At 42.3% G+C, this 27806-nt stretch overlaps 1 protein-coding gene across 2 annotated transcripts; it reads right to left on the reverse strand.

Moving 5' to 3' along the window:
- Nucleotides 1-1007: 1007 nt before the first annotated feature.
- Nucleotides 1008-17138, reverse strand: Akr1a1 (aldo-keto reductase family 1 member A1). Of its 2 annotated transcripts, XM_046469450.2 has the most exons (9): nt 16984-17138; nt 6571-6660; nt 4145-4264; nt 3827-3978; nt 2807-3002; nt 2288-2487; nt 1943-2015; nt 1728-1814; nt 1008-1167 (listed from the first exon to the last, which is right to left on the reverse strand). In XM_046469450.2, the coding sequence occupies exons 2-9, from the start codon at nt 6652-6654 to the stop codon at nt 1102-1104; spliced, it is 978 nt and encodes a 325-aa protein (XP_046325406.1). In that variant the 5' UTR covers nt 6655-6660; nt 16984-17138; the 3' UTR covers nt 1008-1101. The 2 variants fall into 2 exon arrangements, with proteins under 2 accessions (XP_046325406.1, XP_046325407.1); XM_046469451.2 differs by lacking the exon at nt 4145-4264.
- Between the last annotated feature and the right edge of the window lie 10668 nt (nt 17139-27806).

A 27806-nucleotide genomic window follows, 5' to 3' on the forward strand; every position in this document is an offset into this window, starting at 1 on the left:
TATTTAAGATAGGGCCTTAGTAGGGACTGGATTGTAGCTCAGTAGTAGTGCTCTTGCCTAGCACGTGTGAGGTACTGGGTTCAATTCTCATCACCACATATAAATAAATAAATAAAAATAAGGTCCATCAACAACTAAAAAAACAAATAAAATAAAAAGATAGGGCCTTGAGCTGGGACTGTAGTTCAGTGGCAAAGCACTTGCCTGGTACATGTGAGGCACTGGGTTCAATCCTTAGCACCACATAAAATAAAGGTATGCTATCCATCTACAATTACAAAAAAAAAAATTACCTTTAAAAAAATTTTTAAAAAAGATAGGGACTTAGATATAGAGCAACAGTCTTTGAGATCCTGCCTCCTTCTGGTAGCCTGTGCACACAATAAGAGAAAAAGTCCCTGTCTGCAGCTTTCATAGTTTTACAAACTGGAATCCTCCAACTTTTTTTTTTTTTTTTTTTTTTTTTGGTACTAGAAATCAAACCCATTGGTGCTTTATGACTGGGCCAAATCCCCAGCCCTTTTTATTTTTTATTTTGAGTCAGGTTCTCATTCAGTTTCCCAGGCTGGCCTCAAACTTGCAATCCTTCTGCCTCAGCTTCCCAAATTGTTGGGATTACAGTGTGTGCCACCACAGTTAGCTTAAACTTCTGAACATACTCTTGGGTTCTTCATATCCCTAAATCTAGGCACTGATCATGGTAGGGAGGTGAGAATTCAAGACCTAGGCCCAATATTCCCTTGAAACCACAGGACAATCTCTGCCCACCTCTCAATCCTGAGGTGACAGATTCTGGGCATTTGTGGTAATTCTAGGGAAGCATGCAGTGCTAAAAACTGCCACCAGATGGCACCACCTGTTATGGAATACAGCTGCCTGCAAATCCCTCCAGTACCAAGAAAGATTCAAGGGCAGGTCACATTCAGCAGCCCTAGGTCTTGTCAACCCTGAGAGAAACAGCTTCCATCCCAGGCCTGACCACACAAGTAAGTCAAGCAAGCAGCGTGTATGGTCCAATGATTTTATTAACTCCCTTTTTTTGTGGGGTGGCCAGCAGAACCTCAGTTGGAGAGCTGGAAGGGATGCCAGGAAACTGTGGTCTCAGTATGGGTCATTAAAGGGATACAAAGAGTGCCCAGCATCTCTTGGGACCAACTTCCCATCCACCTGGAAAGAGAGACATACAGATGACTCCAATAGCAAGCTTTGCAATCCTAAGACCCAGGGCATTCCCACCCAAACTTTTCTATATAACCTCACCAAGTAAGAAGCCCTACACCAGATGGTAGTGCTTAGGACCCCAGCCACAGTATCAACAGCATTCCAGCACCAAACCCATAATAACTGACTTTGTCCCTAAAGCCTCTGCAATCTCAACTGAGATCAAGTGCCCAGAATCTATTTACTTCCCTATGTACAACTGACTTCAATTCCACCCCAATCCCTTTAATGAAGTCCAGAATGCTTTCTTGGTTTCTCTGATGTCATTTCACTGAAATGATATAATTTGACTGGCTTGGAGAAGTTAAATAACTTGACATCAGGAAGCCTGGGATTCACAGGCAGTATGCCTTATCCCTCAGCCATACTAAATTTCTGACCTCAAGTAAAACAAGAAATCATTTCATCCAGGACAACAATCTTACTGACAATATCCTGACCCTCCTCCTAAAATTCACCCAAATCTCCCATTCCCTCTGGGACTCTGGGAGGTGATACATCCTTACCGTAATCATGGGCACAATATATCTCCAATTTTTGTTCAGTGTACCTAGCTGTGTCATCTCTTCTGGGCTAAAGGCGAAGTCAAACACCTGGAGGACAGAAAAGGCAGCCTTGTGAATGGAAGTGAAGTTCCACAACACTGCCTTCTTAGCCAGGCAGAGCTAGGGCCAGAATGTGTCCTGATGAGTAAAAGAAAATAGAACCCATGACCAAGTACCTGGATGTTCTGAAGGATACGAGAAGGAGTGATACTTTTAGGGATGCAGATCACTTTCCGCTGAACCTGCCACCTAAGGTCAGGGATTTTAAAGGTAGATGAGAAAGGCAGATGAGAAACAATATTCAGAAGCATTGTTTTGTCCTCCATGGAACTTTCTCTAAGCTACTAGAGCACCTGAGCCCCATTGGAATAGGGAATATGTCTCGGGGGGCCTCCCTCAAGGTCACATATCAATATCACCAGCCTTTCCCACCCATTCAGATAAGGAATCTCTCAACTCTTGCCTCCCAACCTGAGGTCCCCTCCCCTCTCAGAGTCCCATTGCCTAAGTATACCCCGCACCTGAGCAAGATCTGAGCTGGAGATCGGCCATACTTCTCAGCCAGTGCCAGGACCAGTGGTTCCTCAAGCAGGACAGGCTCATCAGGATGGCGCCAAACACGATCAGAGGAACCCAAAGGACTATAAGCAGTCACCTCCAGGCCACGTGAAAGGCAGTGGGCAATCAGTTCATTCTGAGCCAAGTATGGATGGCATTCCACCTGAGCCAAGGAACAATCCATCACCATGGGGTGGCCACACCACTGTGCCTGGCCCCTTCCAGACATGCAGGTCTGGACCAGCTCCCTACTACTCAGCCTACTGTTCTCACCATTTTCCACCAATGATCTCATTCTCAACTAGAGCTTTAATGCCTACCTAGCCCAGAGGACTTTTGAACCAACACTTCTGACAATCTGCCAGCCATCTCCATTAAGAAGACCCATCACCCCAGAACTGCAAAACAAAAGACCAATCACCTGCTCAATCAAGCTCTGCACACAGAATCTCCTGAATCACTAATCTGCTTGCAGTGCTCACCTGTAAGACAGCTGGGCGCACAGAGGCCACACTGAGTATATCATCAATCTGCCGACTGTTGAAGTTGGATAGGCCCAGAGCTCGTACCAGCCCCTTCGCCACCAGTGCCTCCATAGCCTTCCAGGTCTCCTTGTAGTGGATGGAGTCATAGCGGACAGTCCCATCAGCATTCTTGGGAAAGAGGTTGTCACCCCGTCTAAGTGAGAGACAAACCCTCAAGTGTGGGTACAAATGCCAAGCTTTTGCCCTGGCTACCCATCCAGCCCATCTACATCCCATACCCCTAGCCCAGAGAGGGCAGAGTGCCAAGAATTAGGAATAGCAAGGCTTCTTCACCCTTCCAGATCATGACCCAGGTGTTAAGTCTATATGGAAGGCCCATGCCCCTCCCTCTTTTTCCTAGTCCCAAATTATATTTTCTGTCCTCTGAGAAGTCTTCTTTAATTCCTTCCTCCTCAGAGGGTTCTCTGCCCTAGCACAGGGCACAATGCTGATGGGAGACTCTTCTCACACCTAGTGCTAGACTTTCTCAGTAGAAGGGTCAGCACATTTCTGAATGAATAATGAGGCAGGAGGAACCACTCACGGTACTCCCAGAATACACACAAGTGTGTTCTCCTTTTCCTGTAGCTAAACTCCCAGCTACTATACTAGAAAAGGCTAGGATTCCACATAATGCTACACAGTTTGCCAGGCACAGTGGTGCACACCTGTAATCCCAGCAACTCAGGAAACTAAGGTAGATGGATTCCAAATTCGAGACGAGCCTCAGCATCTTAGTGAGGCCCTAAGCAACTTCAAAGACCCTGTCTCAAAATAAAAAATAAAAAGGAATTGGAGATGTGCTCAGTGGTTAAGCTCTCCTGGTACCAAAAAAGAAAAGGAAAGGGAAAAAAGCTCTTCAACTTGCCATGCTCAGTGTTTCCAACCTGCTCTGCTACTGCGACTTACAACAGATTACTGACACTACCATAACCAACCCCCAACTTCCAGATGAAGAGTCTGGTAAGGCTCACTCACTCAAAGGCATGAGGCCAGTGCATCAGGTACAGGTCCAGATACTCCAGCTGAAGGTCAGCCAGTGTCTTCCGGAGGGCAGGCTCCACATCATCAGGGTGATGCTTGGTGTTCCACAGCTTGGATGTCACAAATAGCTCCTCCCGGAGCACTGCCTGGTCCGGAGGCAGAGTCCATAGTGAAAAAAATCCTAGGCATTTTCACCCACCCTTACCTTTAGGGAAAGAACTAGAAGGAAGCTGATGTTCTCAGGCTGGCTGCAGCTCCAAATTCAGCCTCTGAGTTTTCCCACCCCCCCCTCTTGGTAGCCCTAGTCCTCACCTTGCCTGGTCCCACGTCCTCCTTCAGGGCCTCCCCAATCTCAGTCTCGTTGCCATAGACAGCAGCACAGTCAATGTGGCGGTAGCCTACACTAAGGGCATATTTAACGGCTGCTTTTACCTGCCAAGTGAAAGGAATAGAGGTTTCAACTCTGTTGGTCTGGCCAACAAAGGGTCACTGACAGGAAGTAGGAATATACAAAGACCATTCATGAAGCAGGAATGAGAAGAAAGATGATACTAATGTAGAGAACCAGAAGCTTATTCAGAGGTCCCAAACTCTTTGTCCTACTTCAATCCTGCCAGTCTCCGAGGTTCCTTCCTACTCAGCAAGGACCAGCCAAAAACCAAACAAGAAGTTCCTAGCATCTAACATAATGAAGACTTTAGTAGCCAGACGCAGTGACACACACCTGTAATCCCAGTGGTTTGGGAGGCTTAAGCTCTAAGCAACTCAGAAAGACCCTATCTCTAAATAAAATATAAAAAAAGGGCTGGGGATATGGCTCAGTGTTTAAGTGCCCCTGGGTTTCAATCCCCAGTACAAAAAAAAAAAAACTTTAGTAAAATATTTTTTTAATCAGAAGATATGTAGGCAGAGGACAGATAGAGACACCATAGAGAAAAGTTCCTAATACTAAAAAGCTAGTAAGCAAGACATGATATAATAAAAAAAATTCCTAGGCCAAGGCCACACAGGGATAGACCATCAGGGAATCACATAGACAGAACCACAGCCTAACTCTGGGAGCTCAGGCCATCAAAAAAGGTAAGGGGTGGGGGTATTAAGGAAGGCAGAAAAGTAAGATAGAAGCTGGGCCCAGAGCACCCTGATGGGAGAGAAAAGAAATCAGGCATCAAGCAAGAAGATGAGTCAGTCAATCTGCTAAACACCAGACTAAGAAATGCAGCATCAGGGCCAGGGTTGTGGCTCAGTGGTAGAGTGCTTGCCTAACATGCGTGAGGCACTGGGTTTGATCCCCGGCACCACATAAAAATAAACAAATAAAATAAAGGTACTGTGTCCATCTATAACTAAAAAAAAGAAAAAGAAATGTGGCAACAGATGCAGAAACAAGAATAACAGGCCCTTGCCACAAAGCACTCAAAGCTCTTGCTGTGGGTTCCTGGCATGGCATTCAAGATTTCTATCTGGGTATAGCTCTTCCTACTCAGATGTACTTACCTTAATCCGGACCAGATCCCTGGTGCTCCATGCTCCTACCTGGCCCTGGCTCTAGATTTCACCCTTTCCCTTAACCCAGCTCCTTATCCCTAGGCTGTGTCAAATGCTGGTCTGGAGCACAGGGACTCTGGCTTCAGGGTCCTAGGTAGGCTATGGGATAGAAAGCAAAGGAAAAAGGCAGAGGTCATTCAACCACACCACAAACACAAGCCTATATTCCAGTCAGCAGAGGCTGTTCTTCCAAACTTAATCCCCACACCTGTCTTAACTTGCACTCAGATTTCTAAAAGATAAGGAAGGCTCCCTGGAGAAATGCCACCTCCTTGCCCCATGGGACTGAATCTCATAGAGATGTCAACCCTAAGAAAGCAGGTATCAATTTCTAGTTTCCCCTTGACTGGGAGGGTCTATACAAGAGGTCAGTAAACTATCAATATTTTTCAAGCAGTCCTGGAGCTAGTCAAGAATGGCTATTTTTTATCTATCTATGTATCTACCTAGCTAGCTATACCTTTTTTCTTTTTTGAGATGGGATCTCGCTGTGTTGCCCAGGTTGGCCTTAAACTCATGATCCTTCTGTCTCAGAGTCCCAAACAGCTGGCACTGCAGGCATGTACCACCGTGCCTGACTAAAGCTTTTACATTTTTAAATAGTTAGCTATTAAATGGTTATATAAGAATATAATCACCTTCATTTTGAATCTTGCTCAGCAAAATCTACAATATTAACCATTTGGTTCATTAGGAAAAAGTTTGCTGATCCTTGTTCTACACAGTTGACCCAGTAATTATTCTTTAAACCTTGACACTTGCTGTGTGTCCAACTCTGGACTGTATGCTAGGGTAGGGCCCAGCCTTTAAGGAAAAGAAGAGGAGAGGATAGGCGACATGGTAACAGCATAAGGTATTAGGAGACATATTAGAACTCATAGCACAGGGCTGGACACAGAGAGGCTACATTTCTCTCATAGCATTCAGTGCAGATGCAGTTAGATAAAAGCGTGCTTCCTATGCCCTTGGTCCTGCTGGGCCCATCAGTCTCTCCTCTGAGTCAGCTCTGAAAACCAAGGACTCAGTGTTGTCCCTTTCCCCCTCATCTCTTCTGAATGCCCTCTAGGCTTATCCTCACCAGAAATACAGAGATAGGACTGCTAGAAAAATGAAGGAATCCTCTCCCAAATCCCACTTTTTCCCCCAGCAGAAACTCAACAACTCTCTCTCCTTTTTCCCCCATCTCTCACCTGGCCGGGATCACTCTTCCATGTGCCTAGACCAATCAGGGGCATCTTCTGCCCAGTGTGCAGGAGGACAAAGGGAGCTGCCATTGCCCCCTGAAACAAAGATAGGAAGAGAACGATGAGTGAGTTAGCACTATTGTTTGGGCATCAGCCATCCACTGGTTAAGAACCCTGCAAAACATGGGTCAGGAGGTGAAGGAGGGGGACAGGTGTGGGGAACAAACATATGCTTGTGGCAGTGCACACAGAGGCAGTGGAGACAGTGTACAAAACTAACCAAAGTCAGTATCTCCTACATAAACACTAACCAGATCACCACTTGGTTATCCTTCCTTGAACTAGGTATTAGGAGACATATTAGGACTATGTTGGCCATGTTACAACTAACATAAAAGGTCTATGTTAAAGAGCTCCAAGTAGGGGCTGGGGATGTGGCTCAAGCGGTAGCGCGCTCGCCTGGCATGCGTGCGGCCCGGGTTCGATCCTCAGCACCACATACAAACAAAGATGTTGTGTCTGCCGAAAAACTAAAAATAAATAAATAAATAAATATTTTTTTAAAAAAAAAAAAGAGCTCCAAGTAGGTGCGATGTAAGGCTGGAGGATCACGAGTTCAAAGCCAGCCTCAGCAATAGCAAGGCACTAAGTAGACCTTGTCTACGAGACCCTGTCTCTAAATAAATACAAAATAGGGCCAGGGATGTGGCTCAGTGGTTGAATGCCCCTGAATTCAATCAGTACCACCAGTACCAAAAAAAAAAAGAGCTCCAATATCTGGGGTCAGGGTAGAGCATTTGCCTAGTATGCACAAGACCATGGGTTCAATCCCCAGCACCACAAAAACAAAAACAAAACAGAGATCCAGGGCTGGGGATGTGGCTCAAGCGGTAGCGCGCTCGCCTAGCATGCGTGCGGCCCAGGTTCGATCCTTAGCACCACATACAAAAACAAAGATGTTGTGATGGCTGAAAACTAAAAAATAAATATTAAAAAATTCTCTCTCTCTCTCTCTTAAAAAAAAAAAAAAGCAGAGATCCAATTCCTAAAAAGAAGCCATGGTGGCTCTCCACAAGCACCAGCCTTGACTAAATAAATCTTAAGCCAGTGTAAAACAAGCAAAAGCAGCCAGGTGTGGTTGTGCACACCTGTAATCCCAGGGATTGGGAAGCTGAGGTAGAGGATCCTACAAGGAAAATATACCATTTACCACTTTTTGGATGAGAAAATAGGCTAAGAGAGGTGAGGTTATTTGCCCCAAATTAACAGAAGTAGTAAAACCAAGGATCAAAGGAAGAGCTAATGGAAAGAGAAGGTAAACAAAGACCTGTAAAAATATATGCCTCACAAAAGACATGTGTATGGTGTGCTATAGAAAAGGAAATGAATTCCATACAGCAAGGACCAAAGAATACTGACACTGACTTCTAAGAATGTGATGGGGGGGGCTGGGGTTATGGCTCAGCAGTAGAGCGCTTGCCTAGCACGTGTGAGGCCCTGGGTTGGTCCCCAGCACTACATAAAAATAAATAAAATAAAGGTATTGTGTTCAACTAAAAAATATTTACTTAAAAAAAAGAATGTGATGGGGGCTGGGGTTGTGACTCAATGGCAAAGTGCTTGCCTAACACATGTGAGGCACTGGGTTCAATCCTCAGCACCACATAAAAGAATAAAGAAATAAAATTTAAAAAAAAAAAGAATATATTTCAGGCACAGTGGCACACACCTGTAATCCCAGCATCTTAGGAGGCTGAGGCAGGAGGATCACAAATTCAAAGCCAGACTCAGCAACTTAGCAAGGCCCTGTCTCTAAATAAAATATAAAAAAGCACTGGGGATGCTGGGGTTGTGGCTCAGTGGTAGAGCGCTCGCCTAGTATGCATGAGGCACTGGGTTCGATCCTCAGCACCACATAAATGTAGAATAAAGATATTGTGCCCACCTAAAAATAAATAAATAAATAGATAGGTAGACAGATAAAAAGCACTGGGGATGTGGCTCAGTGCTTAAGTGCCCCTGGGTTCAATCCCTGGTTCCAAAAAAAAAAAAAAGATATGTTGGACTTTCAAGAGTCAAGAGGGAATAGTCTTTCCAAAAAGGTCAAACTGGACCAATGACTTCAATACAGCAGAAAAGAAGTGAACTGGAAATCTAAGAAAACTTCCAATTGGTCAGGCACAATACTGCACACCTATACTCCCAACTACTTGGGAGGCTGAGGCAGGATGATTACAAATTGGAGGTCAGCCTGGGCACTGTAGCAAAACCCAATGATAGAGCACTTGCCAAGCACTCACAAGACCTTGGGTTCAAACCCAGCATCAAAAAAAAACCTAACCTCATAAAACAAGTAGTTGGAGCATCTTCCTTTAGAAAGCTATGAAAATTAGCCGAATGTTCCAAGAATACTCAGTCAGAAATATTGAAAGTTCCAGGACTTGAGACACATTTAAATAGGTCCCCTGCCTACCTTCTGTTTATGGTTTGGTGGGAGGAACACATAATATCAGTTTGACAGGTTAAGAGCTTTTTTTTTTTTTTTTTTTTTGGTACTGGGATTGAACCTAGAGGTACCCAACCACTGAGCCACATCCCCAGCCCTATTTTGTATTTTAATTAGAGACAGGGTCTCACTGAGTTGCTTAATGCCTAGCTTTGAACTCGTGATCCTCCTGCCTCAGCCTCCAGAGCCGCTGGGATTATATGCATGTGCCATTGTACTGGACTGACATATTAAAAGCTTTGACCAAAATCTGCACACAGGTCACAGAAGGACTATAGGAAAGGGTAAACTCATTTAAAATGGCTTCTTGAACATGATACCTTTATCAGTTCTTTTAAAAAGCAGGGCAGCTGGGCACTATGTAATCCCAGCAACTAATTTGAGAGGCTGAGGCAAGAGGATTGCTAATTTGAGGCTAATTTGAGCAATTTAATAAGATCCTGTCTGAAAAAGTAAAAAGGGCTAAGAATATGGTTTGTAATAGCACACCCCTGGGTTCAATTCTGGTATCACCAAAAAAAAAAAAAAAAGAATGAACAGCTAGGTATGATATCTCATGCCTGCAATCCTAGAACCTCTGAAGGCTGAGACAGGAGAATCACAAGTTGAAGGCCAGCCTTAGCAACTTAGTGGGGTCCACTTAGAAATTTAGCAAGACCCGAGACCCTATCTCAAAATAAAAACCTGGGGATGCAACTCAGTGGTAAAGTATCCCTGGGTTCTATCCCCAGTACAGGAAAAAAAAAAAAAAAAGGAGTTATTCAAGTGAAAGACAAAGGAAAGAGAATATTCACCCCAGGAATCAATTAGTAGAAATAACCTTTCCCCTTTATCATATCAGTATCATAAATTTCACCCTCCTGGGGTTGATTTCATTACCAATAATACCTTTGTAAATATGACCTTTGCTTCCAAGTTTTTTTTAATATTTATTTTTTAGGTGTAGATGGACACAACATAATACCTTTATTTTTTTTGTGGTGCTGAGGATTGAACCCGGGTCCTGCCTGTGCTAGGTGAACGCTCTACCACTGAGCCACAGTCTCAGCCAGTATTTCCAAGTTTTTAAAGACAGATAGTAGAACAGGTGATAACAAGTTGTGAATAAAAATTGTCTTTCCTAATACTTTAAAAAAAATTTTATACCTTTATTTATTTTTATGTGGTGCTGAGGATCAAGCCCAGTGTCTCACACATGCTAGTCAAACGCTCTACCACTGAGCTACAACCCCAGTCCCAGTCCCCCTAATACTTTTTTTTAATATTTACTTTTTAATTTTTTTAGGTGGACACAATATCTTTATTATATTTTTATGTGGTGCTGAGGATCGAACCCAGTGCCTCAGGCATGCGAGGCAAGTGACCTACCACTTGAGCCACACCTCCAACCCCTCCCTAATACTTTTTTTTCCTTTTTTTGTACCAGGGATTGAACACAGGGCATTTAACTACTGAGTCATATCCCCAACCCTTTTAATTTTTTATTTTGAGACAGGGTCTTGCTAAGTTGATGAGACCAGCTCTGAACTTGTGATCCTCTTTACTTAGCCTCCCAAGCCACTGGGATTGTAAGGGTAAAAGAAATTGAAGTTAAAGCGTAAAAGTTAAAGGGTAAAAGACCAGGTGTTGTAAAAGTTTCTAAGCTGCAAGGTCTGAGTTAAAATGTAAAGGAGGTATTGTTAGGTTTCTATGCTACCTGCAAAACCTGAAATTTCTGTAGCTGTTAAGACAATGCTTAGAACAGCCCAGTAAACATTTCCCCAGATTGTCTGGTTGTTTAATAACTGAAGGGGTCTGTGTGGTTGCACGCAGGCCTTGCAGGGCCTGAACCAATCAGTTTGAATGTGTACTCTCCTTAGGAATGACCTATCACTCCAGCCTGACCTGTTCCCGCCAATGAATGAACTAATCATGTTTAGGAGTTGTTCAATTTTCCCGCGCCTCGTGATGATTTGTTCTGATGTATACAAAGCCCTCCGCCCTCCCCAAAAAGTGTACTTAAGCAGTGCTCAGCCCCTGCTCGGGGCTCTGGGCTGCTTTCCCTTCTTGAGTGGGCATGGAGCCCCAGCATGCTGGTTCAATAAATCCCCTTCTGCCAATTGCATGAGTGGTCACTTGGTGGTCTCTTTCTCCGACGTTTCGCAGGACCCTTATAGGATTATAGGCATGTGTCACCACGCCCAGCCTTTCCTGCTACTTCTGACCCAGGAAGAATTTTATAGACTGGCCTAACCTGGAAATGGAAATCTTCCCTTTCTGCACAGCAAACCAGGCTGCTGAAGGAAATAATATTTGTAACCAGAACTTATCAGAGACACAAACTTCGCAGCAATCGAGCAAACAGCCTGGACTCCACAGGAGGAATCTGGTGCCAGACTGCCACCAGAGTCTATGTCTGGATTCCTGGGCTTGATGTTCAAACAATAACGTGTTTGCCTCTTCCAGATATCCCAGTACATAAGAGGGCTCTGAAATTATATCTAGGTAGAAGCTTGAACAAAAGCCTGGCCAATCTGGAAAAGGAAAAAGAAACCTGAACCTTCTCCCTTTCTTTTGTAAATGAAACTGAAAACCTAAAGGACTGGAGTATGTATGGCAGGGATCAAAGAAGTAGAAAGGCTTAACCATGATCTACAAAGAACAAGAGCTCCCAAGGGGGGAATGGAGGGGCTGCAGCCAAAGACAGATCCTTTTCCATATGATAGAAAGTCATCCTCAGCCAGTCTGTGACTTCCAGATCTTCTAAGGCAACTGCTTTTCAATCCAGCCTTGCAATGACAGATTCTAGACTCTGAGCTTGTCAGGAAGTAAGTAACTAGCTAGACCTCTGGCAGCATTCAGACACCCTCATATTGTCTTGAGATGTAAGACAAAATCTGGGTGTGTAGGGAGAGAAGGAAGAAGGAAGTTTCAGGACGTAGGCTTTATTATTACCAACTCAGTGCCCTAGTTCCTTCTTTCTGAGGGTTAGTCTTCCCTTCTCAGAGGAGGGCTCTACAGTTGCTGCCGGGACACAGGGAACTTGGATACACAGGACTGGGGAAGCAATATTTATATTTTTTCTGGCTATGTAGGCCTTTCCTCCACTTTCTACAAGTGTCGTCTCTCAGGGTTTTGTCCCCAATCCATTTTTCACTCTTTACTCAAGTTCATGTCTTCAGTTATCACTTTAAGCCCTGAATCTTCCCACCCTAGTTCTGTATATTTAGCTCCCTCTGGTCTCTCCACCATCATGTCCCATTCATGTCCACTCATCCAAAACTATGCTCAACAAATCCAGCAGCAGAGCAACAAAGAAGCAGTTTAGGTTCTAAGGCTGCACAGACCTGGATTTGAAGATTAGCTGCACTATTTTCAAAAAGAAACTATATCTAAAGTACTTTGCACAGTGCCTGACCCATTCCCTTCTTTATATATTCTATTTCACCAGGGACCCTAGACCTGTATAACAAGTGTTAAAGAAAACTAAATATATTCTTAGTATTCTATCATGGGGACTTTAAAAGTCATCTATGGCTGGGCACAGTGGCGTATGCCTGTAATTCTACTGACTGGGAAAGTTGAGTCAGGAGGATTACAAGTCCAAGGCCAGCTCCAGCAACTTAGTGAGGCACTAGGCAACTTAATAAAAAGCTGTCTTAAAATAAAAAATTGCCAGGCGCAGCGATGCACTCCTATAATCCCTGTGGCTCAGGAGGCTGAGACAAGAAGATCTTGAGTTCAAAGCCAGCCTCAACAAAAAGCAAGGCACTAGAGCTAGGTAGTGGCTCAGTAATACAGCATTTGCTTAGCAAGCATGAGGCACTGGGTTCAATTCCAAGCACCACATAAACAAACTAAATAAACAAAATGAAGGTATTGTGTCCATGTACAACTTAAAAAAAAAAAAAAATGAGTCACTAGGCAAGTCAGTGAGACCCTCTCTCTAAATAAAATACAAAATAGGGCTGGGGATGTGGCTCAATAGTAGAGTGCCCAGGTTCAATCCCTGGTCTCCACAAAAAATAAAATTAAAAATTAAAAAATTAAAAATAAAAAGGTTTGGGGTATAACTCAGTGGTAAAGAGCCTCTGTGTTCAATCCTTAGTACTCCCCTTCAAAAACAAAAAAGTCATCTAATGCCGAGTATGGTGTTGCACACCTGTTACCCTATGGACGCAGGCGGCTGAGGCAAGAGTATCTCAAGTTTGAGGCCAGCAGGGCAACTTAAGGAGACCCTGTCTCAAAATAAAAAAATAACTAAAGGGCTAGGAATGTAGCTCAGTGGTAGAGCACTTGTCTTTAATGTGAAAAGCCCTGGGTTGATCCCATGGGGCGGGGGAGGGAGGGGGTGCTGGGGATATAGCTCAGTGGTAGAGGACTTCTCTAATATATGTGAAGCCCTGGGTTTGATTCTTAACACTACCAAAATAAATAAAATAAACTGGGTAAAAGGGTATGTAGATTCCTGCATATTATTTTTTAATCCCCAGTCCAAAAAGGACTGCAGATTTTATTTTTATTAAAAATTTAAAAATTGAGGGGTTGGGGCTGTGGCTCTGTGTTACAGCACTTGCCTAGCATGTGTGAGGCACCTCAGCACTACATAAATAAATAAAATAAAGGTATTGTGGGGCTGGGATTGTGGCTCAGCAGTAGAGCGCTTACCTAGCATGGGCGGGACCCGGGTTCGATTCTCAGCACCACATAAAAATAAAGGCATTGTGCTGTGTCCATCTACAAAAAAATCCCCCCCTCTTCTTTCTCCTCAAAAAAAAAAAAAAAATTACTTAAAAAAAAAGGTATTGTATACATCTACAACTAAAAAATGTATTTAAAAATTTTTTAAAAATTGAGACAGGGTTTTGGTAAGTTGCTGATGATCTTGTTAAATTTCTGAGTCTAGCCTTGAACTTTTGATCCTCCTGTCTCAGCCCCCCAAACCTCTGGGCACTGGATTATAGGCCTGCACCACCATGCCTGGCTCTCTGTATTATTTATTTATTAATTTATTCTTGGCGATGCTGAGGATTAAACCCAGGGCCTTAGTGCATGCAAGGCAAGCACTCTACCAACTGAGCTATAGCCCCAGCCTTCTCTGTATTATTTCTTACAACTGCTTATAAATTTACAATTACCTCAAAGTCTGCTTAAAAATAAAAAATAAAAAAAGTTGTGATAGGAGTAAAGCTGAATGTTAGAGTACTTGCCTAGCAAGTGAGAGGCCCTGGGTTCATTCTCCAAATCTGCAAACAAGCAAAAAAGCTATGGACAGAAAGTATTTGCAGTTCTTTTGAGGTATTTCTAAGTATTATCAGGTTATGGCTTTGATAGGTAGTTGAGGAGGGAAGCACATCTTTTCTACTTCTAAAGAAGCCAGCTTGGGGCTGGGGATGTGGCTCAAGGGGTAACGTGCTCGCCTGGCATGTGCGGGGCGCTGGGTTCGATCCTCAGCACCACATAAAATAAAATAAAGATGTTGTGTCCTCCCAAAACTGAAAAATAAATATTAAAAAATTCTCTCTCTCTCTTAAAAAAAAAAAAATCTATAAATATAAAGAAGCCAGCTTGGAAAACTACCTTAAATATGTAAGGTTAGCCTAGATTTGTTCTGCTTGGTTGGGTTAAAAGAATCCTGTTAATACTTGTAAATATAAAAAGAGATAATAGGGCTAGGGATATAGCTCAGTTGGTAGAGTGCTTGGTTCATATGAACAAGGCCCTGGGTTCTAATCCCCAGCACCACACACACACACACACACACAAAGACAGATAATAAGTGTTCTAAAGTATAATATTAAAAAAATAGTGTACAGAAATCTACATACCCTTTTACCCAGGTTGGGTTTTTTTTTTTATTTTTATTAGACTGCAATATACCATATGCATTTTATTTCTTTTCTTTTTTGCAGTGCTGGGGATCAAACTCAGGGCCTCAAGCAAGCAGGCAAGGCCTTTGCACTGAGCTGTATCTCCAGTCCCAAAGATTTATTATTATTATTTTTTAAGATGGGAGTCTTACTATGTTGCCCAGGGCAGTCTACAACTGATGAACTCAAGTTGATCCTCCCACCCCAGCCTTCCAAGTAGCTGTGCACTGCTTCATATACGTATTAAGGTCTATAAAAAGAAAAATTTTAAAAATATATACTTTTGACTGAGAATGTAGCTCAGTGGTAGAGTTGTTATCTAGAATGTACAAGGCCCTGAGTCAATTCCCAGTACCCCACCCAAATTATATAAATATGTATGTGTTTGTGTATACTTCCTAAATCTTTCTCTAGTCCATCCACATCTATCTCCATTCCCATTGACCTAACCCTGATCACCATCATCCCTTACCTAATCCAGGTATTTCTCTGCTTCCAGCGTGGCCCCTTAACCACAATCCATTCACCAAATCCAACCAAGTGACTCCTAGACTCAAACTCTTCAGCAGTTCTCCCCTTCCCCCAGGGATAAAGTTCAGACTTCTTCAAAAGACCTGAGTCCTACCAGGAATGGTGGCACATGCCCTAATCCCAGCAACTCTGGAGGCTCAGGCAGGAGGATCTCAAGTCTGAGGCCAGCCTCAACAACTAAGCAAGATCCTAAGCAACTTAGTAACTCAAAAAATTAAGGGCTGGGGGTGTGGCTCAGTGGTAAAGTACCTCTGAGTTAAATATCCAGTAATCCCCCAAAAAGGAAAGAAAGAACCTGGCTCCCACCTTCCTAATTTCTCTACCTCTTCATTTCAGCCTCTGTAAAATCAGCATCATTTACCTGACTCCAGGTCTCTGCACATTTTCCCCTCCCAAACCTCACCCTGGCTAACTATTGCTCATCCTTTAGCTAGCACTTTAATTTCTGGCTCTTCCCAGAAATTCACTAATCACTTGAACATATCATTGCTTTTGTGTGTGTGCACATAGCAGCATCTTTTAGATTTTAGATTACATAAAGGTTTCCCCCACAACCCTGAGTCCGCCCTTAGTACACAAATAGCGGCTGATGGGAGACAACTGGAGTTTGGTCAGGGGTGGGGCATTTAAAGAAGTCACTATCTCCCTCACCTTCTTTTCTTCTTGAGAAACCTATAAAGAATCATCTTTGGAGAATATTAAAGCATTTTACTTATTTATTTTTTTATTTTTGATACTGGGGATGGAAACCAAGGCCTCACGCATGCACCTTACCACTATCATGGAGAAAAAAAAAAAAACAGGCCTGATGGCCTGATAAGAATTGACTTTTCTGGGCTGGGGATGTGGCTCAAGCGGTAGCGCGCTCGCCTGGCATGCGTGCGGCCCGGGTTCGATCCTCAGCACCACATACAAAAAAACGAAGATGTTGTATCCGCCGATAACTAAAAAATAAATATTAAAAAAAGAAATTAAAAAAAGAATTGACTCCTCTGCAGAGGTCCTGCAACCTTGAGTATGGGTAGTCTGAACGCGAAAGTTAATTAATAATAGGCCCGTCCTGTGATGTGATGGGTCAGATCCGATTCTGACTTTAACAGGGTTCCGGAGAAACAGAACAAGTTCCAGCTACCCGAGACACAAGGCGAGGGCCTAAGTAAGGGAGTTCCCCGTTCCCCTTCCCACCACTTCAAAGGAAGCATCCCTGCATCTCCGCAGGAATGCAAGAGCACCTGAAAAAAACTTATAGGTGAATAACAAAAAGAAGATGGCAACTAAATTTTTCATGTGCTGGACGCTTTCAAAATTTTTTCTCAATTCTCTCGATATGCTGATATGCCTACTCATTTTGCCGCCGAGGAAACAGAAGTTCAGAGAAACCGGGGTTATTCTAGATCTCAGAGAATAAGAGGAACTCAAATCCGAAACTAAACCTCATGGTTCCCCACTCAATCCCGGGGCGGGCCCGAGGTCCTGAAGGATGGAGACTACCTCCTCTGGAAGAAGGATGGGACAAGAGCAGGAGAAACTCACCTTGGCGCAAGCACACAGTGTGAACACAGCAGCGTAGCCTGAGCTCGGTGCTGCACCCCTCTAGGGACCCAAAGGCCTCGGCTTAAGTCTGGCAGTGAAAAGGAAGCTCCGCCCAGAGGGAGGGGCAGAGGCCCGGCAGCACAGATCACGCGCAAAGTGGATCCGCCCTCCACTTCCCGGGGAAGTTGCTGAGGGGGATGGAGGCCAGAGCTGGGAGGCTGCACGTGTCGTGTACTGGGTGCTGGAAGTCGGACTGGCAGGAACTCGGACTCTCCCTCCACCGCGAGGGTTTGGGAAGCAACAAGCTCAGTGTTGCCTGCGCTCCGGTCACGTGGGTGGTCCTGGAGGCCGGCCGTGCCTCTGGCTGGCCCACAGTGCACCGCGGGCCTCTTCTCTAGGCGGCCAGGCCCTGGCCCCCCTGGGTTCGCTCGGCAGGATTGGCCTGGCAGTATTCCCAGAGTTCAGCAAATTTGACCCTGTTATTAGTTCAGGCAAACTGAGGCCCGGAGCATCTACACCACAAAGGTTGACCAGAATGCCACACCGCATACTCTCTCCTGATCTCTCCTCTCTCTCTCTTTTTTTTAATAGTTGTAGGTGGATAATCATGCCTTTATTTTATTTATCTTTATATGGTGTTGAAGATAGAACACAGTGCTTCATATGTGCTAGGCAAGCTGTCTGCCACTGAGCTACAGCCCCAGTCCCAGTTCCTTAACTCTTTAAGCGTTAACCCTGGCATTTTATCTGCCAGGCACTGTGCTAAAGACAGTAAGTATGATTCTGCTGAATCCTCACAACAACTTGATACAGGAATTTTTTTTTTTTTTTTTAAAGACTGTTACCCAAATCGGCTTCACATCTAAGTTGGCTTCACACTTCTGGCTCAGTGATCCTTCTGCCCCAGCCACCCGCGTTAACTGGAACTACCGGCATATGCCACAGCACCTAGCTTATTTTTACTTTGTATAAGCCTTTTTATATTACAGTATAGCATATATACAAAAAAATTGCATAAATCTGAAATGCATATAGCTCTGATAGTTTGCAATGTTACCACAGTCCAGATGAAGTTACAGATGTCACCTACCAGTAGCCTATAAGGGAAAGTGTGCATGATTCATTTCACAAATTAGACTAAACAAGGTTAAAATTGTTTCTAACTTGCCCACATTCACACAGGTATTAAATTACAGATTAGAGGCTTTGTTCCTTTGGACTGAGAGGTGTCTTGTATTTAGGTTTTATTCTGTGGCAAGGGTGGGCAATAGGAAGTGTTGTCCAAGTGAAGCGTTTTTTTTGTTTTTCCTTGTTTCCCCCTCCCCCACTCCTATTCCCCGGGTGCCTCTCCATTTCTCCAGACCAGTTATTCCCTAACAGTACCAGATATTCAACTTATCACAACTATCCTAATACATAGATTCCTACTTGTGGTAACAGAATTCAGGATCCCCTAAATACATCTTACCCCAGAAAACTTTCCCTCAAGAGACATATACCATGTACACTGTTTTCTGCAAATGATGGTGGATTTTTTCCCCTTGCTAGTTTTTTTAAACTTCCCACTCACCCTAGTCTAACTTATTAAAAGTCTAAGGTGCAATACATAGTGACCTTGCTGTCTGATGAGTTGCTGAGTCATTGCTGTAACCTAGCCTCCTCCTTCCTCAACTCTGGGACTTCTGCTCTTGATTCTAGGTACAAGAATTGTTACAGGCAAAGTGCAACCTATTCCTTCTCCAACAGTTGGGTTTGTTTGTTTGTTTTTTGTTTTTAGATTGTTTCATTTTCTTTTGTTTGTTTTTTGGACAAATTGAAGGTGTATTGTTTTTTAAAACTCATCTGCTTGCGAACACATCACTTCTTTCATAGGCATCCTCCCATTTTACAAGATCCACCCCTCAGCCAGTGACCTGTGTTGCTCCAGTGTAAAAATCTTGAGGCTACTAAAAAAGTCATATGGGGTGCTACACACCTGTGATGTCAGCTAATCAAGAGACTGTATCAGAAGGATTGCAAGTTCAAGGCCAGCCTTGGGAGTTTAGAAAGACTCTAAGCAATTTGGCAAGACCCTGACTCAAAATAAAAATTAAAAGGCTGGAGTGGTAGCTTAATGGTAGAGCACCCTGGATTCAATTACAGGATTGCAGACATGTACCACCATGCCCAGCTTACTATTTATTTTGAAACAGGGTTTTGCTAAATTTCCATGGACAGTGACACTTGCCTATAATCTCAGCTACTCAGGAGGCTGACACAGGAGGATTTCAAGATGGAGGCCAGCCTGGGTAACTTAATGAGACCCTGTCTCAAAACAAATTTTGTTCGTTTGTTCATTTATTGGTACCAGGGATTGAACCCAGGGGCATTTAACCACTGAGCCACATCTCTAGCCCTTTTTTATTTTTTAATTAGAGACAGGGTCTCCCTAAATTGCTAGGGCCTTTCTAAATTGCTGAGGCTGGCTTTGAACTTGCAGTCCTCCTCTATGTACCCTCCCTTCCCTTTGGTACTGCAAGTTCTCCTTTAGCCTTCCAAAAACTCACATTTTCTTTGGTTAGACATAGTCAATTTTTTGTTGCTTGAAACAAAAGAACGTTAAGAAACACAAAGGAACTGCATTCATGTAATCCCAGTAACTTGGAGCACCAGGCAGGATCACAAATCCAAGGCCAGTATCAACAATTTATCAAGACCCTTAGCAACTTAGTGAGAATCTGTCTCAAAATGAAAAGTAAAAAAAGACTGGGAATATGATACAGTGGTAAACCACCCCAATACCACAAAACATACCTACCCCCACACACAAAGGAATGAAAATAGTATCAGATGCTTCAGAAAAAAGAGTAAGTGTAGTGGCACCCCCTCCTCCACAGAAAATCTTAACTAAGCTTCTCCAGAAGTCTTCACCATAATTGATTTTAGGACTATCAATTAAAAAGTCTCTACAAAAGAGTTCAATATAGGTAAACTTCCTATTTTCCTGTTGCTCTATTACTTGGCCACTGGCCTGGAAGAAATCAGCACTCCAGGAGCTGGACACCCTCTTTACTTGTTTTTCACAAACATATTTCCAGTATAGTAGTTTGTAAAAGTGTGTTTGCAAATGCAAAATGTGATTTAAAAAAAAGATCCTTTAACAACACCTCTGGCCTTGAGCTGGGGCTTCATAGAGATGTCTACATTTCTAAGATAAGAGAAGTTACCAATTGGGCTCCCTGGTAACAGCTGGCAGGGGAAGAAAAAAAGGGGAGAAGAAGCTCTCCCCTTCTCAGTTGTTGTCTTTAAAGGGTTAACTTGCCCAAAACAGTGAAAGAAAAAGCTGCATTTATGTGAACTTCTGCAGACTGTGAACTTCTGAGCCTCTCCCCTTACATGCTGGGTATAAAGTTCTGAAACTACCTGAACTTTATATAGCTGGGGTTCAGGGAATTAATTGGTTACCTCAAAAGCTGTACCCTCTGAACCTGGCTGCTGCCAAATAAAACTGTTTCCTGCTATCTTTGGTGCCTTGCCTGATCTGTGCCCTACAATATAAGAAGAAGTAAATCATAAACAATTATTAAAAAGGAGCCTGACACACGTGGGGTAGAGCTGTGGCTCAGTGGTCGTGCATTTACCTGTCACGTGTGAGGTTCAATTCTCTGCACCACATATAATAAAATAAAATAAAGAGGTCTATCAACAGCTTATATATATATATATATATATATATATATATATATATATATATATATATATAATTTTTTTTTTAAAGGAGCCTGGTGCAGTGGTACATACCTATAATTCCAGTGACTCAGGAGGTTAAGGCAGTAAAATCACAAGTTCAAATCCAGCCTCAGCAACTTAGCAAGGCCCTAAATAACTCAGCAAGACTCTGTCTCAAAAAAAAAAAAAAATACAAAAAGGGCTGGGGACGTGGGCTCAGTGGTTAAGCATCCCCTAGGTTCAGGTTCAATCCCCAGTACCAAAAAGAAAAGAAAGAAAGAAATTGAATGAAAACATATCAAACTAAAACAGTTGCAATTGATTAGTGGAAATATAGGTATTTATGAAGTTTTAAAAATTCTGTTATCTCCAAATTCACATTCAGTCCTCAGGCACTGGCCAATGGAGAGCCATCACCATTACTGTCCCTTCTAATTCAGTATACCATTTCAGCCTTCCCAAGTGTAGACAAGACATTTGTACCTTAAAGATATGACACAGACCTTCAATAGATGAATGAATAAAAAAATGTGGCATATATACACAATGGAATATTACTCAGCAATAAAAGAGAATAAAATCATGGCATTTGCAGGTAAATGGATGGAGTTAGAGAAGATAATGCTAAGTGAAGTTAGCCAATACGCAAAAACCAAATGCTGAATGTTTTCTCTGATATAAGGAAGCTGATTCATAGTGGGGTAGGGAGGAGGAGCATGGGAGGAATAGATGAACTCTAGATAGGGCAGAGGGGTGGGAGGGGAAGGGAAGAAATATGGGGTTAGAAATTATGGTGAAATGTGATGGACATTATTATCCAAAGTACATGTATAAAGACACGAATTGGTGTGAATATACTTTGATTACAACCAGAGATATGAAAAATGTGTGCTCTATATATGTAATAAGAATTTAATGCATTCTGCTGTCATATATAAATAAAAAAATTTAAAAAAATACATGGCACAGAGAATCTTATTTTTTTCCATCACTTTCAGAGTAAGCTGAAGCACTTGCTATGGAAATTGGGATCAGTCTCAGACTGCCCTGAGGTGCTAGGTAAGCAACCTGAAAGTACGGGGGAGTTAATGTTTAGTTGGGTATGAGGAAATTGACCAGTGAAGGAAAGAGCCAAGAGATAGTCTGCTCTTCTTTCCTTAATGAATAATTTCTAGACATCATGCAGTGATTTTGGCCTCTCAATCCTATATAACAGAGTAATTAGCTGTGTCTTCTAAAGTTATAGCCAGCTCTGTAGAACACCACTTTTATTTTCTTTTCCTTATTTCCTGGCTCATTCCTGTTTTTTCTTTACTTTTCGTTGTTCTGAAATTAAACCTTATCATGTAAACTTTGCCCTGAGCTCTGGTTTTCTAAGGAAATAGACTAAAACTCTATACTTCTATAATGAGTGGGGGAAGGAGGGGGAGGGGGAGGAGGGGGAGAAAAAGAGAATAATTAAAAAGAAGAACCAGGGGCTGGGGATGTGACTCAGCGGTAGAGAGCTCGCTTATCATGTGCAGGGCACTGGGTTTGATCCTCAGCACCACATTAAAATATAATAATAATAATAATAATAATAATAATAATAATAATAATAATGGTATTGTGTCCAACTACAACTTAAAATTTTTAAAAAATAAATAAATAAATAATAAAAAGAAGAACCAGACAGGTTTGATAGCAGGCATCTGTAGTCCCAGTACTAAAGTGGCTGAAACAGGAAGAAGGCTTGAGCTCAGGATTTTGAGACCAGCCTGAGTAACATAGCAAGACCCTGTCTCAAAAAAGAACCAGAAATGAGTATAATATTAAGGAGAATACCTGCCATCTTACTGAGCATCTACTATTTGCCACACTGTATATTCATGTTCTTAATCCCTACAGCAGAAACATTTAAATGTGATCAACATAAAGTAATTGGTGAACTTATGGAAAAATGATTGAGAGAAATGATTAATCCTGGGTTAGATGGCCTGGATTTAGGAGTAAAGAGGAGATGATGACATAGATAATTAGAGGGCAAGACTGATGGCACATGACTGCAATCCCAGTGATGCAGGAGGCTGAGACAGGAGGATCTCAAGATCAAGGCTATCCTCAGCAACTAAGCAAGACCCTGTCTCAAAATAAAAAATAAAAAGGTGAGAGGATGTAGCTTAGTGGCAAAGTGCCCCTGGGTTCAATGCCCAGTTCTACCCCCAAATATAAAATTAAAAAACACAAAACCACACATGAAAAAGATAAATCCAAAACTAAAATAAAACACACCAAAACAAACAAACAAACAAAAAACAATGAAGAGGTAGAAAGTGACAGAAAGGAGGGGCTGGGATTGTTGCTCAGCAGTAGAGCACTCGCTTAGCACAGGCAGGACCTGGGTTGGATCCTCAGAACCACATAAAAATAAAGGCATTGTGTTGTGTCCATCTACACCTAAATATATATATATATATATATATATATATATATATATATATATATATATATTTTTTTTTTTTTTTTTTAAACGCATTCCTCTCTGAGCATTTCAGCATTTGGAAAATGTTTCTAGCTTCTAAGGGAATCATGTCCAGATCAGAGGGCATGAGGAAATGCTTTCTGTCCAAGTCCCTCCGCCCAAGTCTTTCAGTGTGTCCCTGTATTATTCCCATGTTTTATTTGCTGGCACTTCCTGCTTAGCCTAGGCCAGGCTAGGAGTGAGTATGAAAAATAGAGTTTAGGTTCCTAAAGGACCCATATGCAAAACACAATGGGAGGGGACCATCCTAGAAACTCATGGCCATGACTCTTATCTTCATGAAAGGAACCTGAGGTCAGACAGTAAAAGGAGATGTTGGTCCACACCCTTTAGCCTGGCCTCCATCAGGGACCCTCAAACTCTAGATCCAGATATTTCATCAGTAGCTAGTACTCCTGAGAGGAGAGGGAGACCTTAAACCCAGACTCACTCCCAAGAGCTCATAGCAGTGTCTTCTCATTTAGTAGTGATTCATTCATTCAACTAATACTGAGTACCTACTATGTGCTAGATATTCTGCTGGGTAATACCATGAACAAGATCTTGACATTATGATTTGACTTTCTAGAGAGGGTAGGCAGTAACATATTTAAGGGAGGGCAGTAACATATTTAAGGAAAGCTGGAGTCCATTCCAATCAATGAATGTCTCTAAAGGATAGAATTATTCCTAAACTCTGACCAGCTCAGAAACCAGCCATTAATGCAAGATGTTAATGGTTAACTTTTCTGTAGTGAAAGGATGAAACCAACTTGACAAGACCTGGCTAATTCCCTCCGCCCCCAACAGTGAGAGTTCCCAGGTAGTCACTGAGAATAGCCTTGGGGCGGTGTACTGAGGCATTATTCTCCTTCTCAGGCCTGTGGTCCCATTCAAATTCCATCTGAGAGCCAACCAGGCCCTGCCGATTATACCATGCTATCAGCTACCTCATCCAGTGAGATCTGAGTTTTCATCCTCTCCTTCTCCTCTAGTGCCACTGCACTTGGACATGATTCCAGTGTACTGTATCTTACTGTGGACTGTGATTGTGCATTTTACCCATGAGACTTAGTCCTCTCCTCAAGGGCAGATATTAATTTTGGAAATATATCTATGCTACTTTTTTTCTTCTTTCTTTCTGGAAATTGATTGATTAATTTATAGTAGTGGGAACTGAACCTAGGGATGTTTTACCATTGAGCTACATCCCTAGACCCTGCTTTTTCTTAATATTTATTTTTTAGTTGTAGGTAGACACAATATCTTTATTTCATTTTTTTTAAATATTTGCTTTTTAGTTGTAATTGGACACAATACCTTTATTTTATTTATTTATTTTATGTGGTGCTGGGGATCGAACCCAGGGGCTTACACATGCTAGGCGAGTGCTCTACCACTCAGCCACAACCCCAGCCCCCTAGCCCTTTTATTTTTTATTTTGAGACAGGATCTCACTAAGTTTCTGAAGCTGCCCTTAAGATTGAGATCTCCAGGCTGGGGTGGTGGCTCTGTGGTAGCGCACTCGCCTGGCACGTCTGAGACACTGGGTTCCATCCTCAGCACCACATAAAAAATAAATAAATAAATGAATAAAGGTATTGTGTCCATCTACTAAAATATACTTTAAAAATACTTTAAAAAAAATCAAGATCCTCGGGCTGGGGATATAGCTCAGTTGGCTGCTTGCCTCATATGCACAAGGTCCTGGGTTCAATCCCCAGCATCACAAAGAAAAAAAAGATTGAGATCTCCAGACTTCAGCCTCCCTAGTCGCTGGATTACAGGTGTGTGCCACAGCACCTGGTTAGTGTTGGGGTTTGAATCTAGGGCCTGGTGTATGCTAAGCATGTGCTCTACCACTGAACTATACCCGAAGCTCCTAGCTACACGCACACGCCCACACGCGCACACACACACATGCCTGCACACACATAGATAGATAGATAGATTTTTTTTTTTTTTGTACCATGGATTGAACCCAGAGGCACTTAACCACTGAGCCACATCCCCAGCCATTTTTATTTTGAGGCAGTGTTTCACTAAGTTTCTTAGGGCCTTGCTAAATTGCTGAGTCTGGCTTTTAAACTTTTGATCCTCCTGCCTTAGCCTCCCAAGTCGCTGAGATTATAGGCATGTGCCGTATCACACCTGACTTACCTACTATTTTTGATAGTGAAGCAATAATTAATATTGGATTTTTCACTATATGCATCAGGCACTATGCTAAATATTTCACAGAGATTACTTTATTTAATTGAGGAGGTAAGAATCATTAGTATTCCACTTTTTCAGTGAAAGAAGAGGCTGAAGGACTTGTGCAGAATTACACAGTAAATCAACTACAAGCTGGATCTCTGGTTCTAAAGTTCATGTTTTTTTCAGGATACTACTTTGCTTTTTTTTTTTTTTTTTTGGTGCTGGGGATCAAACCCAGGGCCTTGTGCATGCAAGGCAAGCACTCTACCAACTGAGCTATATCCCCAGCCCTACTTTGCCTCTTCTAATGTTATTTTTTCCTCCAGGGAGTACTAAGAATTGAACACAGGGGCATTTTATCACTGTGCTATATCCCCAGCCCTTTTTTTCTTTTTTCTTTGGAGAAAGGGCCCTCCTAAATTAGAGGCTGGCCTTGAACTTGGAAACCTTCTGCTTTAGCCTCTTGGATATCTGGGATTACAGGCATACATCACTGCACCTGATTTTTTCTAGTTGGTTATTGATCTCTGAAATTCCAGTGCCAAGAATGATGTTTGACTCATATTAAGGACATAATGAATAAATGTATGGTCCAAGCACTCAAAAAGTGGCAAACAAACACAGAAGATGTGACTAGCATCAGTAGATCAGTGATTCTCATAAGTACCGCCCATGCAAAACATACACACCTAGATATTTGTATAGTTATCACATGCTAGGAATACAAGTGAACTAGCCTGGGCACACAATTTCTCAACAATTCTTCTTTCTTTCATGTTGTAGGAGATTTGTGTGATGTATCAATATTCCAGATCTAATACAGCTGTGGAAGTCAGTAATCCACAGTACTAATTGTATGCTCTGCTCTCTACTGGCCCAGGGCTTTCTCCATGCCAAGGAATCCTGCTTGGCTGTAGGTAGCTGAAGCTTGTGATTGTGAGGTATTTAAGATTTTTAGGAACAATCCTCAAAAAATGGAGAGAAAATAACTATGGGTAAATACTCCAATATCCTCATCTTCCCTGGGACAATTCTGTAGTGTGATTCACAATTTCTCAGAGAGCTCCCTGGGCACATTGAGCCCTGTTGCCCAGAGTATTATTAACCAGTTCATACACTGACTTTTCTCCCTTTTCTGTCTCATTTCCCTATTCTTTTCCCCTTCCTCCTCCTTCTCCTCATTTTTCTTTCTTTCTTCTTCTTCTCCTTCTTCTTCTTCTTAGTGTGTGTGGGAGTGGTGCTGGGATAGAACTTAGGGCCTCCATTGAGCTATAGCCCTCCTCTGAAACTCCCTTCCTTCTGATTCCTGGAGTCATCTCCCAAATAAATTGTGTGTACTCAAGTCCTTGTCTTAGGATTTGATGTTGGAAGAATCCCAACTAAGACACTTGCCATCTATGTATTTATATTCTTGTTTTGTTTTTATGGTGTTGGAGATCAAACCCAGAGCCTTATGAACACTAGACAAGCACTCTATCACTGATACATATGTATGTGTGTGTGTGTGTGTATATATATATATGTATATATATATATATATATATATATATATCATGTGTATGTGTATACACACACACACACATACACACACATACATACCAGGGATTGAACTCAGGGCACTTAACCATTGAGCCACATCTCCAGCCCTTTTTGTATTTTATTTAGAGACAGGGTCTCACTAAATAGCTGAAGCTGGCTTTGAATTCTCAATACTCCTACCTCAGTCTCCTGAGCTGCTGGGATTATAGGCATGTGCCACCACGCCCGGCTATATTTATATTTTTAATCTCAGCTTGGTATTTATATTCTTTTTTTTTAAACAATAAATCCAGGATCCTTGATTTTCTGATGCAGCTACATTAGTAGACTATCAAGTAAGAATCATTTTTTTTAAGAGAGAGAGAGAGAGAGAGAATTTTTCAATATTAATTTTTTAGTTTTCGGCGGACACAACATCTTTGTATGTGGTGCTGAGGATCGAACCCGGGCCGCACACATGCCAGGCAAGCGCTACCGCTTGAGCCACATCCCCAGCCTGGTATTTATATTCTTTAACAAGGCAACCATTGTTCTCTTTTAGCATATTACAAACTATTTCTTATCTCTGTGTTTTTTATTTTAAGTATATATTATAATCAAAGCTACTAAAATAATCTTTCTATTTCTTGGTTTGTGATTTTATCATAAAAATTCAGTTCCTTTTCAATGCCTATAAACATGGCGAAAGTTTATTTATTTATTTTTTTGAGGGGTACTGTGGATTAAAGTCAGGTGAACTGAACCACTGAGCCACATCCCCAGCCCTATTTTGTATTCTATTTAGAGACAGGGTCTCTCTGAGTTGCTTAGTGAGACCTTGTCTCTAAATTTTTTTTGCTGGCTTTGAACTTGCAATCCTCCTGTCTCAGCCTCCCCA

This window comes from Marmota monax, unplaced genomic scaffold, assembly GCF_021218885.2.
Source record: "Marmota monax isolate L192 unplaced genomic scaffold, Marmota_monax_Labrador192_F-V1.1 WCK01_AAM20220418_F8-fsc00008, whole genome shotgun sequence".
Lineage (NCBI taxonomy): Eukaryota > Metazoa > Chordata > Mammalia > Rodentia > Sciuridae > Marmota > Marmota monax.